The sequence below is a fragment of the Hyaena hyaena genome, unplaced genomic scaffold (genome assembly GCF_003009895.1).
Source record: "Hyaena hyaena isolate Hyena2069 unplaced genomic scaffold, ASM300989v1 scaffold_1959, whole genome shotgun sequence".
Classification (NCBI taxonomy): domain Eukaryota; kingdom Metazoa; phylum Chordata; class Mammalia; order Carnivora; family Hyaenidae; genus Hyaena; species Hyaena hyaena.
The window spans coordinates 38,706-55,820 of NW_024082597.1; the positions used below are offsets into that span (position 1 = coordinate 38,706).

Here is a 17,115-nt window from a genome sequence, read left to right on the forward strand (position 1 = left end):
CTGAGGAAAGCCTCAGCCTAAGATTTGCAAGAGTGATAACAGGTATGCAGTCCTATGGGGCCCTCACTGAACTACAGCACATGCTACGATCTGAGTCACAGCTGGACTACACACCTGCCATTATCCTACACACATCTATTGCTGTATCTTCATAGCAGCCCATCTCATCTACTCACTTCTTACTTTTTTTTTTTTTTTTAGTTTATTTATTTTGAGAGAGAAAGTAAGAGAGAACTGGAAGGGTGGGAGGGCGGAGAGAAACCCAGTCTCTGCGTTAGGAATGCAGAGCCCCACACCCTGCTCCAATTCACAAACGCAGACATCATGATCTGAGTCTAAATCAAGAGTCAAGTGCTTAACGGACTGAGCCACCCGGGTTCTCCTGCTCATTTCTTTATCATGAGCTAATTAATCAGGGTAGACAAATTAAAGTTTGGAGTAGATTTTAAGAAATTTTATGCCTTATAATGATACGAAGACCATAGAGTAGTTCAGAAAATAATGAAAGGAAGGAGCTCAGCAACTCTCTCTCCAAAAGCACTGGCAGTGAAATCATGAGATCAGGGGCCTGTTAAGGTACAGTGTGAGGGGTTCCATTAGAAGAGTTAGGTTTCCTAGGAGGCCAGGCTTAACATTTAACACTTTTTTAAAATGTTAATTTCATCCTTGTAACTGAGGGTTGTCTGAGCTGCAACTTTTCCCCGGGAGTGGCTGGACTCTTGGAGCGGAGCCAGCGGATAAACCCTTCCTGGGCCTGCTTCTACTGACGCGGCAGGGCCCCTCCCTCGTGTGCCAGACCACGGGCGCAGATAGTGCGCGCAGCTGGGAAGGGAGCGCTACTATCAGAGGGGCCAGGCGACGTCCAGCCGGCCATGGCCTCGGGGGCCCCTGGGGAGCGGCTGCGCGAGGAGGCCAGGTGCCCGGTGTGCCTGGATTTCCTGCAGGACCCGGTCAGCGTGGCCTGCGGCCATAGCTTCTGCCTCAGGTGCATCTCCGAGTTCTGTGAGAAGTCTGACAGCGCGCAGGGCGGCCGCTACGCCTGTCCGCAGTGCCGGGCTCCCTTTGGGCTCGAGAGCTTTCGGCCCAACCGGCAGCTGGCGAGCCTGGTGGAGAGCGTGCGGCACCTGGGGCTCGGCGCGGGGCCCGTGGGCGTGCGCCTGTGCGTGCAGCATGCTGAGGAGCTGACCCTGTTCTGCGAGGTGGACCAGGAGGCGCTGTGCTGGGTCTGCGACACCACCTCCGAACATAGGGGCCACCACACGATGCCTCTGCAAGAGGCGGCGCGCTGTTACCAGGTGAGAGCCCAGCGCGCACCCCGCAAGCGCACGCGGACAGGTACCAGGACTGGGCGTCTGGAAACGCGGCCCAGACAGCTGAACAGGCTGCGCCGCGGGTGTTAGTGGCTCGCCTAGAGACAATCCACACGATGCCATCCTGCTCTGAAGAACTCCAGGCCCTTCCCACAGCCCGTCCCTCACAGCTGGCAGTCAGGTTGGGTCTCCTAGCCTTGTCCACGGTAACCCTTTTGGGAACTCTGTTCAGGACCTGAACCGCACCATTATTTTAGACTGTCCCCTTTCCCATGAAGGAAGGCTTCCCTAGCCTTTTAGTTTTATCTTTTTTTTTTTTTTCCCCAAAGCCTATTTATTTATTTTGAGAGAGAAAGAGAGAACAGAGGAGGGGCAGAAAGGGAGAGAATACCAAGCAGGCACAGCACAGAGCCCCTTGTGGGGATGGAACCCAGAGGCCTTGAGATCATGACCTGAGCCCAAGTTAAGAGTTGGACACTCAACTGACTGCGCCGCGCAGGCTCCCCTCCTCTTGGTTTTATTCTTCCCGATGCTGACGTTCTGGTTCCGACAGCGAGACGGACGCCTGATGTGGAGGCCTGTGCTATTCAATTGGTTCTTGGTTGCAGGTGCACATCTTTATTTTGAATGCTTCCTAATAACTCTCAGTTATGTAATGCCTTCTTTTTCATAATGCTTCTATGTTGATTAATATTGTCACCAAAATAACGCTAGGGTTTGGACACTTGTTAAGAATAGTGTCTGGTAAGGAGCGCCTGGGGGACGCAGTCCGTTGGGCGTCCAATGTCGGCTCAGGTCATGATCTCACAGTGGGTTGGAGCCACAGGTAGGGCTCTGCGCTGACAGCTAGCTCAGAGCCTGGAGCCTGTTTCAGATTCTGTGTCTCCCTCTCTCTCTGACCCTTCCCTGCTCATGCTCTCTCGCTCTCTCTCTCTCTCTCTCTCAGAAATAAGTAAAACATTAAAAATTAAAAAAAAAAAAGAATAGTGTCTGGTGAGTACACAGCTCTGATTACCTTTAAAGTCTGCAGATGCATGTGTGCTCTGAAGTAAGAGTCCGGTAGGTAAGCACAAAGGCCAGTCTCTATTCAACACCTATTTGTGGACTGATGATGTGAGCATCCTCAATGAAGAGGTGACATGTATTGGGGTATTTGGCCCCCAAAGTAGCATCTGTGAAATTCTAATAGAATTTTTCCTACTGATACTCTTCAAGAGTTCTTTGACATATTCTGATCATGTTTATTTATTTATTTTTTTGAAAGAGAGAGAGAGAGAGCAGGGGAAGGATGGAGACAGAGGGGGACAGAGGATCCGAAGCAGGCTCCAGGCTCTGTGCTGGAGCCTGGAGGATCTGTGTTGACAGCCCTGATGCAGGGCTTGAACTTACAAACAATGAGATCATGACCTGAGCCAAAGTCAGACGCCTAACCAATTGAGCCACCCAGGTGCCCCATCTGATCATGTTTAAATTCCCAACATCTGGAACAGCTACTATCACAAAGAGATCAGTCATCTTTAATTTACTGACATGTTTAACTGAGTACTATCACAACAAAATAATTTGCAAATATTGAATTTCTAAAATAGTAATAATGCTATTACTATTGAATAGTAATAATGTTAGTATCTTATTTTTTTATTTTTAATATTTTTGATGTTTTAATGTTTATTTATTTATTTTTAATATTTATTTATATTTGAGAGAGAGAGACAGAGAGAGTATGCAAGCTGGAGAGGGGAAGAGAGAGAGAGAGACACAGAATCTGAAGTAGTCTCCAGGTTCTGAACTGTCAGCCCAGAACCTGATGCAGGGCTTGAACTCATGGACCATGAGATCATGACCTGAGCTGAAGTCAGACACTCAACTGACTGAGCTACCCAGGCGCCCCTTTGTTTATTTATTTTTGAGAGACTAAGTGTGAGCAGGAAAGGGGCAGAGAGAGGAAGACACAGAATCTAAAGCAGGCTCCTGGCTCTGAGCTGTCAGCACAGAGTGGATGCAGGGCTCAAACTCAGAAACCCAATCCAAACTTGGGTATTTAACTGACTGACCCATCCAGGTGCCCCTTAACTTTATTTTAAATCAAGGTTTTGGTACATTTCCCACCTCAACTTCCTATCTGACATACCTGGAAATATCTCTTAGCTCTTGTTTTTGTTTTTGTTTTTTTGGTTGTCATCTATAAAATTCGGGTGCCAACTCCCTTCTAGCTATGCTTTTGAATTATGTTCTTTCTCCTTTCTTTTTATCCAGAAGATACCTCATTGTAACTTGGTTACATGTAATATGTCTCAAGAAGTTCCTTATATTTGAGTAGTCCTTAATTAAATATCACATACATATCTTTTAAACTCCTTTGCCAGTCAGTCAAGACTTTCTAGGGCCTTAAGTTCTGTTTCCACAGTTATTGTCGTAACCAACCATGAGGACCATCAACACCAGCCTGACCACTGTGGTCCCCAAACAGGCCACGTCTTTTTTTTACCTCCTTGCATTTGCTCACAGTTTCTTCTGCCCAGGGGGAGCTTTCCTCTAAGTGTCACGGTTCTGTTTCTTGCAAACACTAAATCCAATGCCACTTTCCCCATCTTGTCAAATGTTTCCAGAAATTCTACTGCTAGTTTATGTACAGCACTATGGATAAGATTATAGAAGTCTTCTTTTTAAAGTCAATTGTTGTTTAACATTTATTAAATGGCTTTAGGAAGAGTTTTTTTTCCCCTCTAAGATTTATTGAATGACTTGGGACAAATTTAAAAATATGCAAATGCATGTATCTTTATGGGTGTTCTCTATAGATAAAATATATGTGTTTACTTCTAGCAGGGGTTTCCAGGGTAAAGGAGGCTCAGTTTCTGTTTTTTTTTTTAATTCCTCATAAGATTTATGATATTCTATATCTTCTTTTCATTTAAGCATTAGTAATTTGCAAGGTTTCGTTTGACCAAATAACAATAAACAATTTTCTTATTATAAATCAACAAATAATTTTAAGAGGTTGAAATATATAGATATAAGGAATAATATCACTTTTGGGGTGCCTGGGTGGCTAAGTCAGTTGAGTGTCTAACTTCAGCTCAGGTCATGATCTCTTGGTTCACCAGTTCGAGGCCCTACATTGGGCTCTCTGCTATCAGCTCAGAGCCCACTTTGGATCTTCTGTCTCCCTCTGTCTCTTCCCTTCCCCTACTCACTCAGTCTCTGTCAAAATAAATAAACTTTAAATCAAATTATTTTTAAAAAGGCATAACATCACTTTATTTTTATTTTATTTTTAATTTTTAAAATATTTTATTTATTTTTGAGAGAGAGAGAGCGTAAGCAGGGGAGGGTCAGAGAGAGGGAGACATGGAATCGGAAGACAGACTTCACACTCTGAGCTAGTTGTCAGCACAGAGCCGGGCGCGAGGCTAGAACCCATGAGCTTTGAGATCATGACTTGAGCTGGAGGCGGACACTTAGCTGACTGAGCTACCCAGGTGCCCCATAAAAGAAAAAAAAAAAAAAAGGGCTTAATGTCACTTTAAACCAAACACTAATTAAGACACAATTTTGTTTACTGAACATTTGATGCTACCTGCTTTTTATATATCCATTACAAGCACATTTTTTACCCAAAATTGGTGGCATACTATATAAAATATACTTATTTCCACTGACTTTATAATTGTGAATGTTTCTTGTCATTCAGTATTTTGCAACACACTATTTTAGTTCCATCATGTTAATATAAAATACATTTTTCTGCATCGGGCTCTGTGCTGACAGCTCAGAGCCTGGAGCCTGCTTCAGATTCTGTATCTCCCTCTCTCTCTGACCCTCCCCTGCTCATGCTGTCTCTCTCTCTCAGAAAGAAATAAAACATTAAAAAATTTTTAAATACATTTTTCTCACTCTCCTATTGTTGACATTTGAAGTTACAATTCTATTTTATTTAATTTTATTTAATTAATCAATTAATTAATTAATTTTGAAAAGCGCTTGTTAACATTTTGAACTACCAGGATGTAACCTCTTAACATCCCCCTCACCACACCCTTAATCTTCTCTTCAGCTGTTCTGATAGGGATTTGACCTTCTCAGTAACAGGCTGAATTGGGAGCTTTCTCTTTCCCCAAACTTTCTAGTAGCCAGATTGTACTACATCAATGATGGGGGCAGCTCCTGACTTGTTTCTTGCAGCATTTCCCTGTATCTTTTCACTGACTAAGGTTTATCAAGGCTAACAGTTGGGCAGACACACTGGTTCCTCTTTAAGTGGTAATGTCTCACTTATACCACCGTTTCCAAAGTAACCTGGGTGATATTTGTGGAGGTTGATCCTATGGTGATGCACGCAGCCAGCATTACCCCAAACTCCTGGGGGCTTCCGTGTTTCCCAATGCAGCTGTGGCCCTGGCTCACGTGGCTCCTAAGTTTCCAGATCTTCCTTAGTCTGGATGAAATCTCCACAGCCCAGAGGAAAGAGAGTCCTACTATTTTAAATAATACTGCAATGACCATATATTTAGATAAGTCTTTGATTATATCTGGCATTAATACTTAAAATATATTTATGTTTTACTTAATCGTTAATGAGTCTGAATATTTTCATGTGTTCACTAAAACCTGTTTTAATTGATCTTTATATTTCCCCATATATCTGTTTGATGTTAGGTACTGAAGTAGGGCATCTATAATGGGTTCAGCATATCTTCCCAAACAGGTAAAGCTCCAGAGGGCCCTGGAAATGGTAAGAAAGAAGATGGAGGAGGCCTTGACTCAGGAGGTCAATGTGGGGAAGAAAACCATCATTTGGAAGGTAAGAGATTCTTGGAACTTTAAGAGACTGGCTTGTCTGAAAGATCCAAGTTTGCGTCATTAAATTACTGTTCAGCCATCTTCCCTGCTCCAGTACTTTTGTTGCATTTATATACTTGCTCTAGGGAAACATCTCAGTGTCATCCTGGATCTTCCATCCCTGCAAATTATATCATGTATGTGTGTTCTTTTTATCTCTGTTAATTCTACCCTAATCCAAATTATAAATAGTTTTACTGATCTTGATCTTACTATAATTTACTGCTCCATTCCTAGTACCTAGAAAAGAGTCTCATAAAAAACTATCAACACTAGTTTAAAATATATGATTGTGTATGTGTGTATATATATTTATATATATATTCATTTCATGAATGACATTATATATATAAATGCATATATACAAATACATATATACACATGAAATGTATGTATATATATTCATTGGATGAATGACATAATAAATATTTCACTGAATTGATAGATATAAAATATAGCTATTAGTGATCATCTTACATATAGCAAGATAATGAGAACTTTCAGCCTCTTTTCAGTAATTCATATACATATCTTTTTTGTTTTTTTACAGTTCATCAGCTTTTTCATTTAACACACACAAACACACACACACACACACACATACACACACAGTGTTCTCAATCTGCAGTGATTTTACCCTTCAGGGGATATTTTGCAATGTCTGTATATATTTTTGATTCTCACAACTGGGTGGGAATGGGTTTGCTACTGGAATTTCATGGGTGAAGGGCAGGCATACTGCCAAACACAAAACAATGCACAGGATAGCCCACAGAAACTCATAATAAAGAATCATCTGGTAAGATATCATTAGGGTCAAGATTGAGAAACTATACATAGAAGTTATATGTACATAATTTACAACATATATAGGGCTTATTTTATAGAGTATTTTTATTATTTGTCCTTTTCCAAATAACACTTATTCTGTGATAATTTGCTATATTTTTTTCTAATTACACTTTTTTTTTAATTTAGAGAGAGAGCAATGGAGCAAGCACATGCATGTGCATGAGAGCAGGGGAGGGAGAGACAGAGGTAGAGAGAATCTCAAGCAGGCTGTGTACTGTAAGCACAAAGCCCATTGTAGGGCTCAAACTCATGAACTGTGAGATCATGACCTGACCTGAAATCAAGAGTGCAAGGCTTAATGGACTGAACCACGAGGTGCTCATATATTCTTCTAATTTTTTCCTAATTTTCTAATTCTTTCTTAAAAATTTGTCTTATACTCTATCCTCAGACAGATATTAGGATAGGGAAATTTAGGCTGCATTTTTCTTCTATATTGAGTCTTATCTTTTTCTATCACTGTGCATATTATATGTAGTTAAATATTTACTGATAATTTTTGTTCTTTTTAGGCTAATAATCCAAGTCAATTATTTTCAATCTTGACCTGAGCACAGACTTACAAAATCAGAAGCTCCATATGCAAGATCTGAGTTTCTGCATTTTGTAACCCTTCACTAATTATTCCATGGCAAAAAGGGAACCCAAATCCAGAGGTCATTCTCAAACTCTAGTGGCCTCTGGTTTCTGCATGTTAAAATGCAGCCCATTGGTTCACATACATTGCCTCCGGCCTCCCTGTCCCATATCTGCATGTGCTCCCATTGCTGATGCTCTGATCCTCTGCTTCACTCCAGGAGAAAGTGGAGATGCAGAGGCAGCGCTTCAGGCTGGAGTTTGAGAAGTACCGTGGCTTCCTGGCCCACGAGGAGCAGCTGCAGCTGCGGAGGCTGGAGGAGGAGGAGCGAGCCACCCTGCAGAGACTAAGAGACAGCAAGAACCGGCTGGGGCAGCAGAGCAGGTCTCTGAAGGAGCTGGCTGAGGAGCTAGAGGAGAGGTTCCAACGCCCGGCTCTGGGGCTGCTGGAGGTGAGCCTGGGCGTCTCAGGCACAGGGAGGCGCAAGTGCCAGACCACAGGGATGAACAGCCGAACAGCCGCTTTCAGAGAAAAATCACACAGGTTTTCATGCTTTTTAGGACAAGGACACCCTAGAATGTATGTGTGAGACACCTTAATTCTAAGTCCTAGCATCAGAGTGAAAAGGGACCCTACAGAATTGTATAAAATAGTTCACAGTAGACACAAAAATTTAAGTATTTTTAAAACGTAAAATTAATTCAATATCTTACCTATAAGGTTAACCAGAAAATGGACAATCTATGCTATGCTTCCTGAAAAACACTTCTTTTTAATTTTTTTTTAACATTTACTTATTTATTTATGTATTTATTTTGAGAGAGTGTGTGAGCAGGGGAGGGGTAGAGAGAGGGAGACACAGAATCTGAAGCAGGCTCCAGGCTCTGAGGTCAGCACAGAGCCCGGTGTGGGGATCAAATTCATGAGCCTTGAGATCATGATCTGAGCCTAAGTCACACACTTAATCAACTGAGCCACCCAGGCGCCCCATGAAAAACACTTCTTAAAACTTCATAGTCAATCTGTCAATGATGATATGTTGTATTTCAGTGATGGTCAATTCCAAAAGTCTTTGGTAACCCATTTCAATGTCAGAGATGAACGTACAAATAATGTTTTAACTTGTCCAGCTTGAAGTTTTCCTGTTAAGTCTTATGGCAAACACTAACTTCCTTGTCCATATTGTATGTGTATTCCGGGCAAGGTGAAGAGGGATTCAATGGGTTTTGTGCAGTCTCCTTACAATCAGTAGGGACATACAGCAGAGACACAAATAATACGAACAGAGAAATGTATATTTTTAACTCTTCATGAAGTCATCAAAATCACAAGTTAACAGCAAAAGCCACTGTTATTAATGTATGCGTATTATCATGATAGACTCCACTGCAGTAGAAAATTTCTGGACATATTTCATTGTGTCTCATCCCCTGTGACTCATCAGGAGATTTTGGACTAAGTAATTCATATCATCCCTTAGCCACTGACCCACAGATTTTACCTTGTCTGAGTCAGCTCCAGACACAGAAAGTGCCATGAAATAAATGTTTATATTAACTATCTGTATAATGTTTACAAGTACAATGAGTAAACAGCACTCATAGTTGGAGGGGGTCATTGAATGAATGAACTTACAAAGTCTTTTTATTTATTTCACCTTATTTAATTCATATTGCCTTCAATATACCTATGTCTAAGTAAAATTTATTATTATTATTATTACTATGCTCATTTCCTTGTGAGAAAACTAAGCATGAGAAAGTAATTAATTTTCTGAATTCCAACAGTAAATATACACAGGACCCATAGCATTTTATTTTTAAAAAATTTTTACTCATTTTTTTAAATATTTATTTTTGAAAGAGACAGAGTGTGAGGGGGGGAGGGGCAGAGAGAGAGAGAGTGAGAGAGAGGGAGACACAGAATCTAAAACTGTCTCTAGGTTCTGAGCTGTCAGCACAGAGCCCAACGTGGGGCTGGAACTCACAAGCTGTGAGATCATGACCTCAGCTGAAGTCAGACGCCCAACCAACTGAGCCACCGAGGGGCTCCTAACATTTTCAATAATAATATTCATTGTCTTATCTTGCCATGTCTCAAAACACATCATTAAGTTTTTTATTTACATTTGTTTTGGAGAGATAGAGCACAAGTAGGGGAGGGGCAGAGAGAGAATGAGGCACAGAATCCAAAGCAGGCTCCAGGCTCTGAGCTGTCAGCATAAAGGTGGGCATGGGGCTTGAACTCATGAACCTTGAGGTTATGACCCAAGCTGAAGTTGGATACTTAACTGACTGAGCCACCTAGGTGCCCCACAAAACACACCATTTAAATCTAGCAATTATTAGCACCAAAAGATGTTAAAATAATTTATAGTACAAATCTTAGAGAGAATATATTCTAAAATTATTTTGATTGTTATATCCACCTTTCCCTTTCTTCCTCAGTTCTAATAAGCAGCATTTTACCCCCAAAAGCCTAATGGTCCCATTAAAAGTAACTATTTCCCTGCTTTTATACCTTCTCAAAACTTATCTGACTTATGGCTATTTTTAGAGGGAAAAGGAAAATGTAAGGCAGGTGATTAGTTTAAATAATGTCCTTTGAGATAAATGTTGCTATTAATTAATGATTTTCTTTTTTATCCAGTCAGAAAACCTACTTACATATGTGTTCATAGTGATGGTGGGTTGGTTCAAAGAATGAGAAATTTGGAGTTTTCTTACAGAGATATTGAGAGTAACATTTTATGTCTATACCTTTCATCATCCCTCAAATAAATTCTGGAGACATTTATGATATATTTTTACCCTCATTTCATCTATGTTCATTACCAGAATGTAACTCTTTATTAAAATATCCAAATGTCAGAATTATCAATTCAGAAAATAATTCAATTGGCTAATAACATAGGAGTTAACCTAAACTTTGTTTAGTCTTATTCTATCCAAATAGAGGCAAACTGATTCTATTATGTTAAAATTCATGAGAAAAGTCAACAGTCAGTTTTTGGATTTGGTTAAGTAAGAGAGATTCATATCTCCCCTAGTTTCATCTTCATGGTCAATTATTTCCAGTTATTCCTAAACAGATGTTTATGGTTTGTTTCCAATCTGTCAACAGCAGTTCAGAGGCCTGATTCACACCTGCTTATATTTCTCTTTTACTTTCAGGGTGTGAGAGAAGCCTTGAGCAGGTATGTTTACTTCCTGAATCAGGGAATGGGTGGGGATGAAAAGGACGCTGGTGGATAAATCCTACTGAGAAATATCGGTTCGGTGTCCTTCCCAGAAGTAAGGATGTCACACATCTGGAACCGGAGACCATCCCCATGGAGCTGAAGACAATGTGTCGCATCCCTGGGATGAGGGAAATGTTGAGAAAGTTCCAAGGTAGCCTGCGTCCTTGATCTTGGGGAGCTACGGAAACTATGGTTTGGCTGTTATTGTAATGTGTTAATGTACAAGTCAGTCTGCAGCAACAAACAGAACCCAAAGTTCACTGACTAAAATCAGTAAAGGCCTATTTTTATATCATGCCATTGGTTTCCTTCTGGATTATGGAGGCTTTTGTTTCACTTCATCTCCCTCTGGGAGCCATGCAGATAGAGCCAACGCCCTTTCTGTTGCTGGTAACTTTGGGAAAGGGCATAGTTATGGTGAATTAGGCACTACTCCTAAAGCCATCCACACTAAAGTGGCACACTGGCTTCCCTAAAGATTTTATTAACTAAAGTGAGTCATGTGGTCATGCCAAGTTATAGGAGTGGGTGGGAGAGAGCACTTTGCTCAGAAGAAAGAGAACTGGGATATGTGTGTATAATTATAAAGAATATCAGAGTTAGTAACACCCATTTTAACTATATTTAGTTAGAACAATTAGGCTTGAAAGTGTGGTTCATAGCTTATGAACTGTGATACAAATAAAATTAGTTCCAATGAATATCCATTTCCCTGTTTATTAAATGCTGGCAAATGTATTGTTTGGAAGACTAAATGAATCATATTTGAAAACAGAAAAAATTCTGCATTACAGTACATCAAATAATAAGAGTTTTGATTTATTTAATATCTTGATTTATTTATTATCACTTGAGGAGTAGCTTAAGTTAGGTAGTCAATGAAGCCAAATATATTCAGTCAGTTACTTTTGTTCAGGAAAAACTGTGGTGACATAAATTTGTCTTTAGGTCTGATTCTGCTCTTCTTTAAAACACATATAGATTCAATATTTGTATTTTTTATTTTTTAATGTTTATTTTTATTTTTGAGAGAAAGAGACAGACATGAACAGAAGAAGGACAAAAAAATAGGGAAACACCAAATCCTAAGCAGGATCCAGGCTCTGAGCTATCAGCACAGAGCCTGACATGGGGTTCAAACTCACAAACTATGAGATCAAGACCTGAGCCAAAGTTGAACACTCAACTGACTAAGCCATCCAGGCACCCCTGTATTTCTTTTTAAAATCCAAGTTATATGCAGCAATGAAAACAAAGTAGGCTAAATACTGGTTTCATATTCACAGGGAGACAGTTTTGACCCATAATGAGAAAACCCATGTTAGCAGTCTTGCTCCTGCTCAATGATGGACACCTTAATATATACTAACTGCATGAATTGTTACAATTTGTTACACTCCCATAATTGGTGTCCTCATATTCCCATTTCTTTTACTGAATTAAATAATTAATAAATCAATTCAATAAATTGAATTTATGCCAGTCACTTTTCTAAGTATTAAAATATATTATTGAACAATAACAAAAAACCCTATAAATCCATAATTTTGTGTTGTAAATATTTACTTAAATTATGCAAAATACACAGAATGTTAGAAGATTATACAGAATAAAAGGTAAGGGTGGCCAGAATTTCTTGGGGTAGGGCATCTGAATTTGAATTTGTCAATCAAGGAGGGCCTATTCAGGGATGAGTCATCAGATATTTGATCTGAAGGAAAACTTTTCAGACAACATAAACCATGAGTGCCCAGGCCTGAGATAGAAATATAGAAGATGTGTTTAGGAACTATGAGGAGGTCTCTGTGGCTGGGGAAGAGTAAACAAGAAGAGAATCAGAGAGGCCAGGACAAGACCAACTAGCACAGGGTGGTACAGGCAGGTCACTGAGAGGAGGATGCTTAACCTTTGAGTAAATAGGATCAGTGAAAAGCTGCAAATGGAAGAATAGCATGCTTAGATTAACGTTTTGAGAGGCTCACTCTGTATGCTTCATTGAGAATACATCCAAAGGGACAAGTCTTTAGGTGGAAAAAGCAATCAGGAGGCTTTGTAATAATTCCATCAGAGATGATTATGGATTGGATTGGGGTGGTACTGTTGGAGGTGTTGAGGTGTGGACAGAATCTTGGCATAGTTTGAAGGTAGAGCTGGCACAATCTGTTGTTGGATTAGATATGAGTTGTCAGAGAAAGAGGAAAGTCTAAAATGATCCCAAGCTTTAAATCTCCAGAGCTAGTGTAATGTAAATGGCATTGATGGTTAAAGGGCAGGTGAGGCAGAAGGAGGGGAGTTGGATTTTGAGCATATCAATGTTGTGATGAATGTTAAATATTGAAAGTTTGATGTCAAGTAGGCAAATGATTTTGCAAATATGCAGTTTCAGGAGAAAGGTCTAAGGTAAAGATATGCATTTGGAATCAGTAAGCATATGAATTGAATTTAATTAAATCAATGAGGCAGCCAGCCCAGGAACTATTGTGTACTGAGACGACAGAAAAGGTCCAGGTCCTGAGACACTGATTTCTCTGATGGCAGTGATGAAGAGGAGGGGAGAGCAGGAAAGGAAATATCAAGAAGTAAGGAGAAGAGAGAGATGGAAAGCATGATGATTGTTGTCTGTGGGGAAGAGAAAGAAGGTTGTCCAGAACAAAGGTATTTTCAACAGCACTGAAAGCTGTAGAAAAGTAATTTAAGGTGAACTCATCAGTGTGGAGGTCGCTGGGGAGATGGACACAGACAGTTTGGTTACAGTATTGTTATATCGTGATGAGCAGTTGAATCTAAGAAAAGGGGTGGGGGGGAATTGGAGATAGACCATATTAACAACCATGTCACAGATTTATTTTGTTATAAATGGAGCAAGGAAGTGTTCTGGATGGAAAATGATGTGTAAAGACATAACATACATTAAATATACCTAGCACAATTCCACGGAAAACCACATCTCAATCTGTTATTTATGACCTCTAGAATGTGGGAAGATTACATAAACTCTGATTCTCCTCATCTGTCATGTGGAGATGATAAGGGCTGCTCTGAGGGTGGCTAAGTGGGTTAGCAGAGACGAGGTATTACATGACTCACTCAGATTTAGGTTTCAAAACAAGATCACTAGAAGTGGTCATTGTAATAGTATTTGTTATTATGATATTAAAAATAAAGCTATATTGATGAAATTTACTATTTTTGAATGTTTATAAAGGGAAGACACTGAATATTTTACATCCCCCTTCTTCACTGAGATTTCACATGTATACTAGTAAAATTTCACATCAATCTGACTGGGACTTCACAACAATAATATTAGTTTTCTATTGTTGTATAACAAATTACTGCAGATGTACCTGCTTGAAACCACAAGCTCATGGCTATGCAGATGAGACATCCATGTGGGATCAGCTAATTTCTCTCCTTAGGGTTCCACAAGATCAATACTAAGGTGTTGGCCAGGCTGGTCTCCTCTGAAGAGGCTGGGGAAGAATCCACTCCCAAGCTTATTCAGTTTATAGGCATAATGTAGTTCTGACAGTTGTAAGACTAAGATCCCCATTTTAAGGGTTCATGTGATTAGATTAGATCCACTTAGATAATCTTCCTTTTCTCAAATAATATAACATAATCATGAGAATAGCACCAGGGTCTGAAGAATTCTGCGTACCACAGTATAACTTTGAAAGTAGTGGATTTCAAATTAAAGAAATTTTCCTATGGATTTTAAGAAAAACAAATATATGAAGAAGATCTTCTCAAGAACATCAAGAACACCTGAGTTTAGGTGAAAGGAATCTAAATGATCACGCACATGGTTTGTCACATTATCAATGGTTATGTTTTTGCTGGGGGCAATGCTGAGTCCTGAAACATGTAGAGGTAGCTGAGGAATACAAGGAAGTGATGGAGAAAATACTCAGTCACCTGCAAGGGAAAATATTTATTTTGTTTTCTCTAGGAGTTAATAGAAAGAGAGAAATGGGGGATATTATAGACTATTATCCATAATGTTGTAGCTTCCTAAGTTTTTGCCTATCTTTTCTGACCTTTCAATGTCCCACAAAATTCTTCCCACAGTTGATGTCAAGCTGGACCCTGTCACAGCGCACCCTAGCCTCCTCTTGACTGCTGATCTGCGCAGTGTGCAGGACGGAGAGCTGTGGAGGGATCTCCCCAACAACCCTGAGCGATTTGACACATGGCCCTGTGTCCTGGGTTTGCAGAACTTCTCCTCAGGGAGGCATTACTGGGAGGTCATGGTAGGAGAAAGAGCAGAGTGGGGTGTAGGAGTCTGTCAAGACACAGTGCTGAGAAAGGGGGAGGCCACACCCTCTCCTGAGAACGGAGTCTGGGCCATGTGGCTGCTGAAAGGGAATGAGTACATGGTCCTTGCCTCCCCATCAGTGCCTCTCCTCCACCTGGAACGGCCTCACTGCATTGGGATTTTTTTGGACTATGAAGCAGGTGAAATCTCCTTTTACAATGTAACAAATGGATCTTACATCTATACATTCAACCAACTGTTCTCTGGTATTCTCCGACCCTACTTTTTTATCTGTGACACGATTCCTCTTATCTTGCCACCTATGACAGATGTAGAGTCAGAAAATTGGGTGTCCAGGGGTCATCTTTACTCTGCTTCTAATGTTGGGCATGATCATTCCTAAAATTCTGTCCCTGCGCATTTTATGCCTAGCAAAGTTTCCTGGAGCGGAATGTGGAGGATGCAAATATGCTAAGTCCCAAAATGCCCCCATTTAGATCAGCACTTTACTCCTTATTGCTATGGACAGTTTTCCACCAGACAAAACAGAAAATATGAAATATTTGCATCTGGAGGAGTATTGTAGAACATAACAATTTTAGAAATGTAGCAATCTCCTCGGTCTTTCCAGGTGATGTTAAAAATTTTTTTGATGAAGTTTTTTTTTTTTCAAGAAAATGGACTTGGTGTTTAAACAAAGATTTCTATACATTCATTATAATCTCTCATTCCTTTTCATATTCTTTTATTTCAAGTCTTCCATATATTGAGAATAAGAAATGTCAATTCTTTTTTTTAAGAAATGGTAGTTCTCAAGTTGGTGGAGAACAGTCCAATACAGCGTCAGATCTATATAGTTCTGTTTCTCCCTCTCCTTATTTCCTTTCTCCTCTTTCATTGTTTCTTTGTGTGTCTGCCTCTGTCTCTAACTTTCTCTCTTTCTTGCTCTTGGCTTTCTATTTTTTATTATTTATTTATTTATTTATTTATTTATTTATTTATTTATTTTTGTTTGTTTTCTGCCTCTTCACGTTTAGCCTTCCATTTCCTTCTAGAATAACAAATTCAGGACTATTTCTGTTTATATTCAACTTTCCTATGACTATATTCATTTACTTTCTAAATCTTCTTGTAATGAGACTAATTTCCGAGGATTCTGGAACCCATTTCTTTCATTCTAATATAACTGATTACTACACCAAACCTCACTGGGACTGACATGTTTTGAGTAGAAATTTCCCTTTATCTTTGGAGACATGTTTTAGAGTAGAAATTTATCAGAATTTTGATGCAATTAGTTCTTTGACTTAGCTATTTACTAGTTGTAAGACCTCAAACAATCCCTTTATCTTTAAGTCTCAGCTAATTAATATGATTCCTATATGTAGAAAAATGCTATGGATCTTTGAATGGCATGACAAATATTTAAGATCATGATTGATATAATTGGTTTTAATTAAAAATTTCCACTTTAATACAATGTCAAGGTGATGCTGCTGCTGCTGATCTGATAATAATATTTGACTTACCTTTAAAATATACTCTGTACTTTCCTAACAAAAGTCTTAAGTGGTTGAAGGCTAACTTTGCTGCTATATTTCTCTGTATCTGTGTCTAATAAATAATTGCCAGTCAAATGCTAAAATTCAAAGGTTTAATTGCCAGAAAATTACTAATTAATGGTAAATTTAGTTACCTTTTTTTCCCCATAATAATCTGCCAACATTTTAATGCTCCACTTTAACTCTGCCTTGAATTTTAATGTATTTTTCTCTTCCGGAGAGATCTTTTACTAAAACCTTTCACTTACTTTCTAATAACATTATTAACATATTTATCTTTCTGCAATTTTTCAACATGTTTCTTTCCAGATTTTTTTTTAAATATTTTTATTTATTTCTAGGGGAGAGAGAGAGAGAGAGCATGAACAGGGGAGGGTCAGAGAGAGAGGGAGATACAGACTCTGAAATAGGCTCCAGGCTCTGAGCTGGCAGTGAGCACAGAGCCTGATGCGGGGCCCGAACCCACGAACTGC

General features: G+C 39.6%; 1 protein-coding gene across 1 annotated transcript; it reads left to right on the forward strand.

The window, feature by feature from the left end:
• The first annotated feature begins 872 nt into the window (after positions 1–872).
• On the forward strand, positions 873–15,483 carry TRIM58 (tripartite motif containing 58). The gene is made up of 6 exons (XM_039225178.1): positions 873–1,295; positions 6,019–6,114; positions 7,802–8,032; positions 10,755–10,777; positions 10,873–10,973; positions 14,894–15,483. Exons 1-6 carry the CDS (start codon positions 873–875, stop codon positions 15,481–15,483), a joined length of 1,464 nt encoding a protein of 487 aa, XP_039081109.1.
• The last annotated feature ends 1,632 nt before the right edge of the window (positions 15,484–17,115 follow it).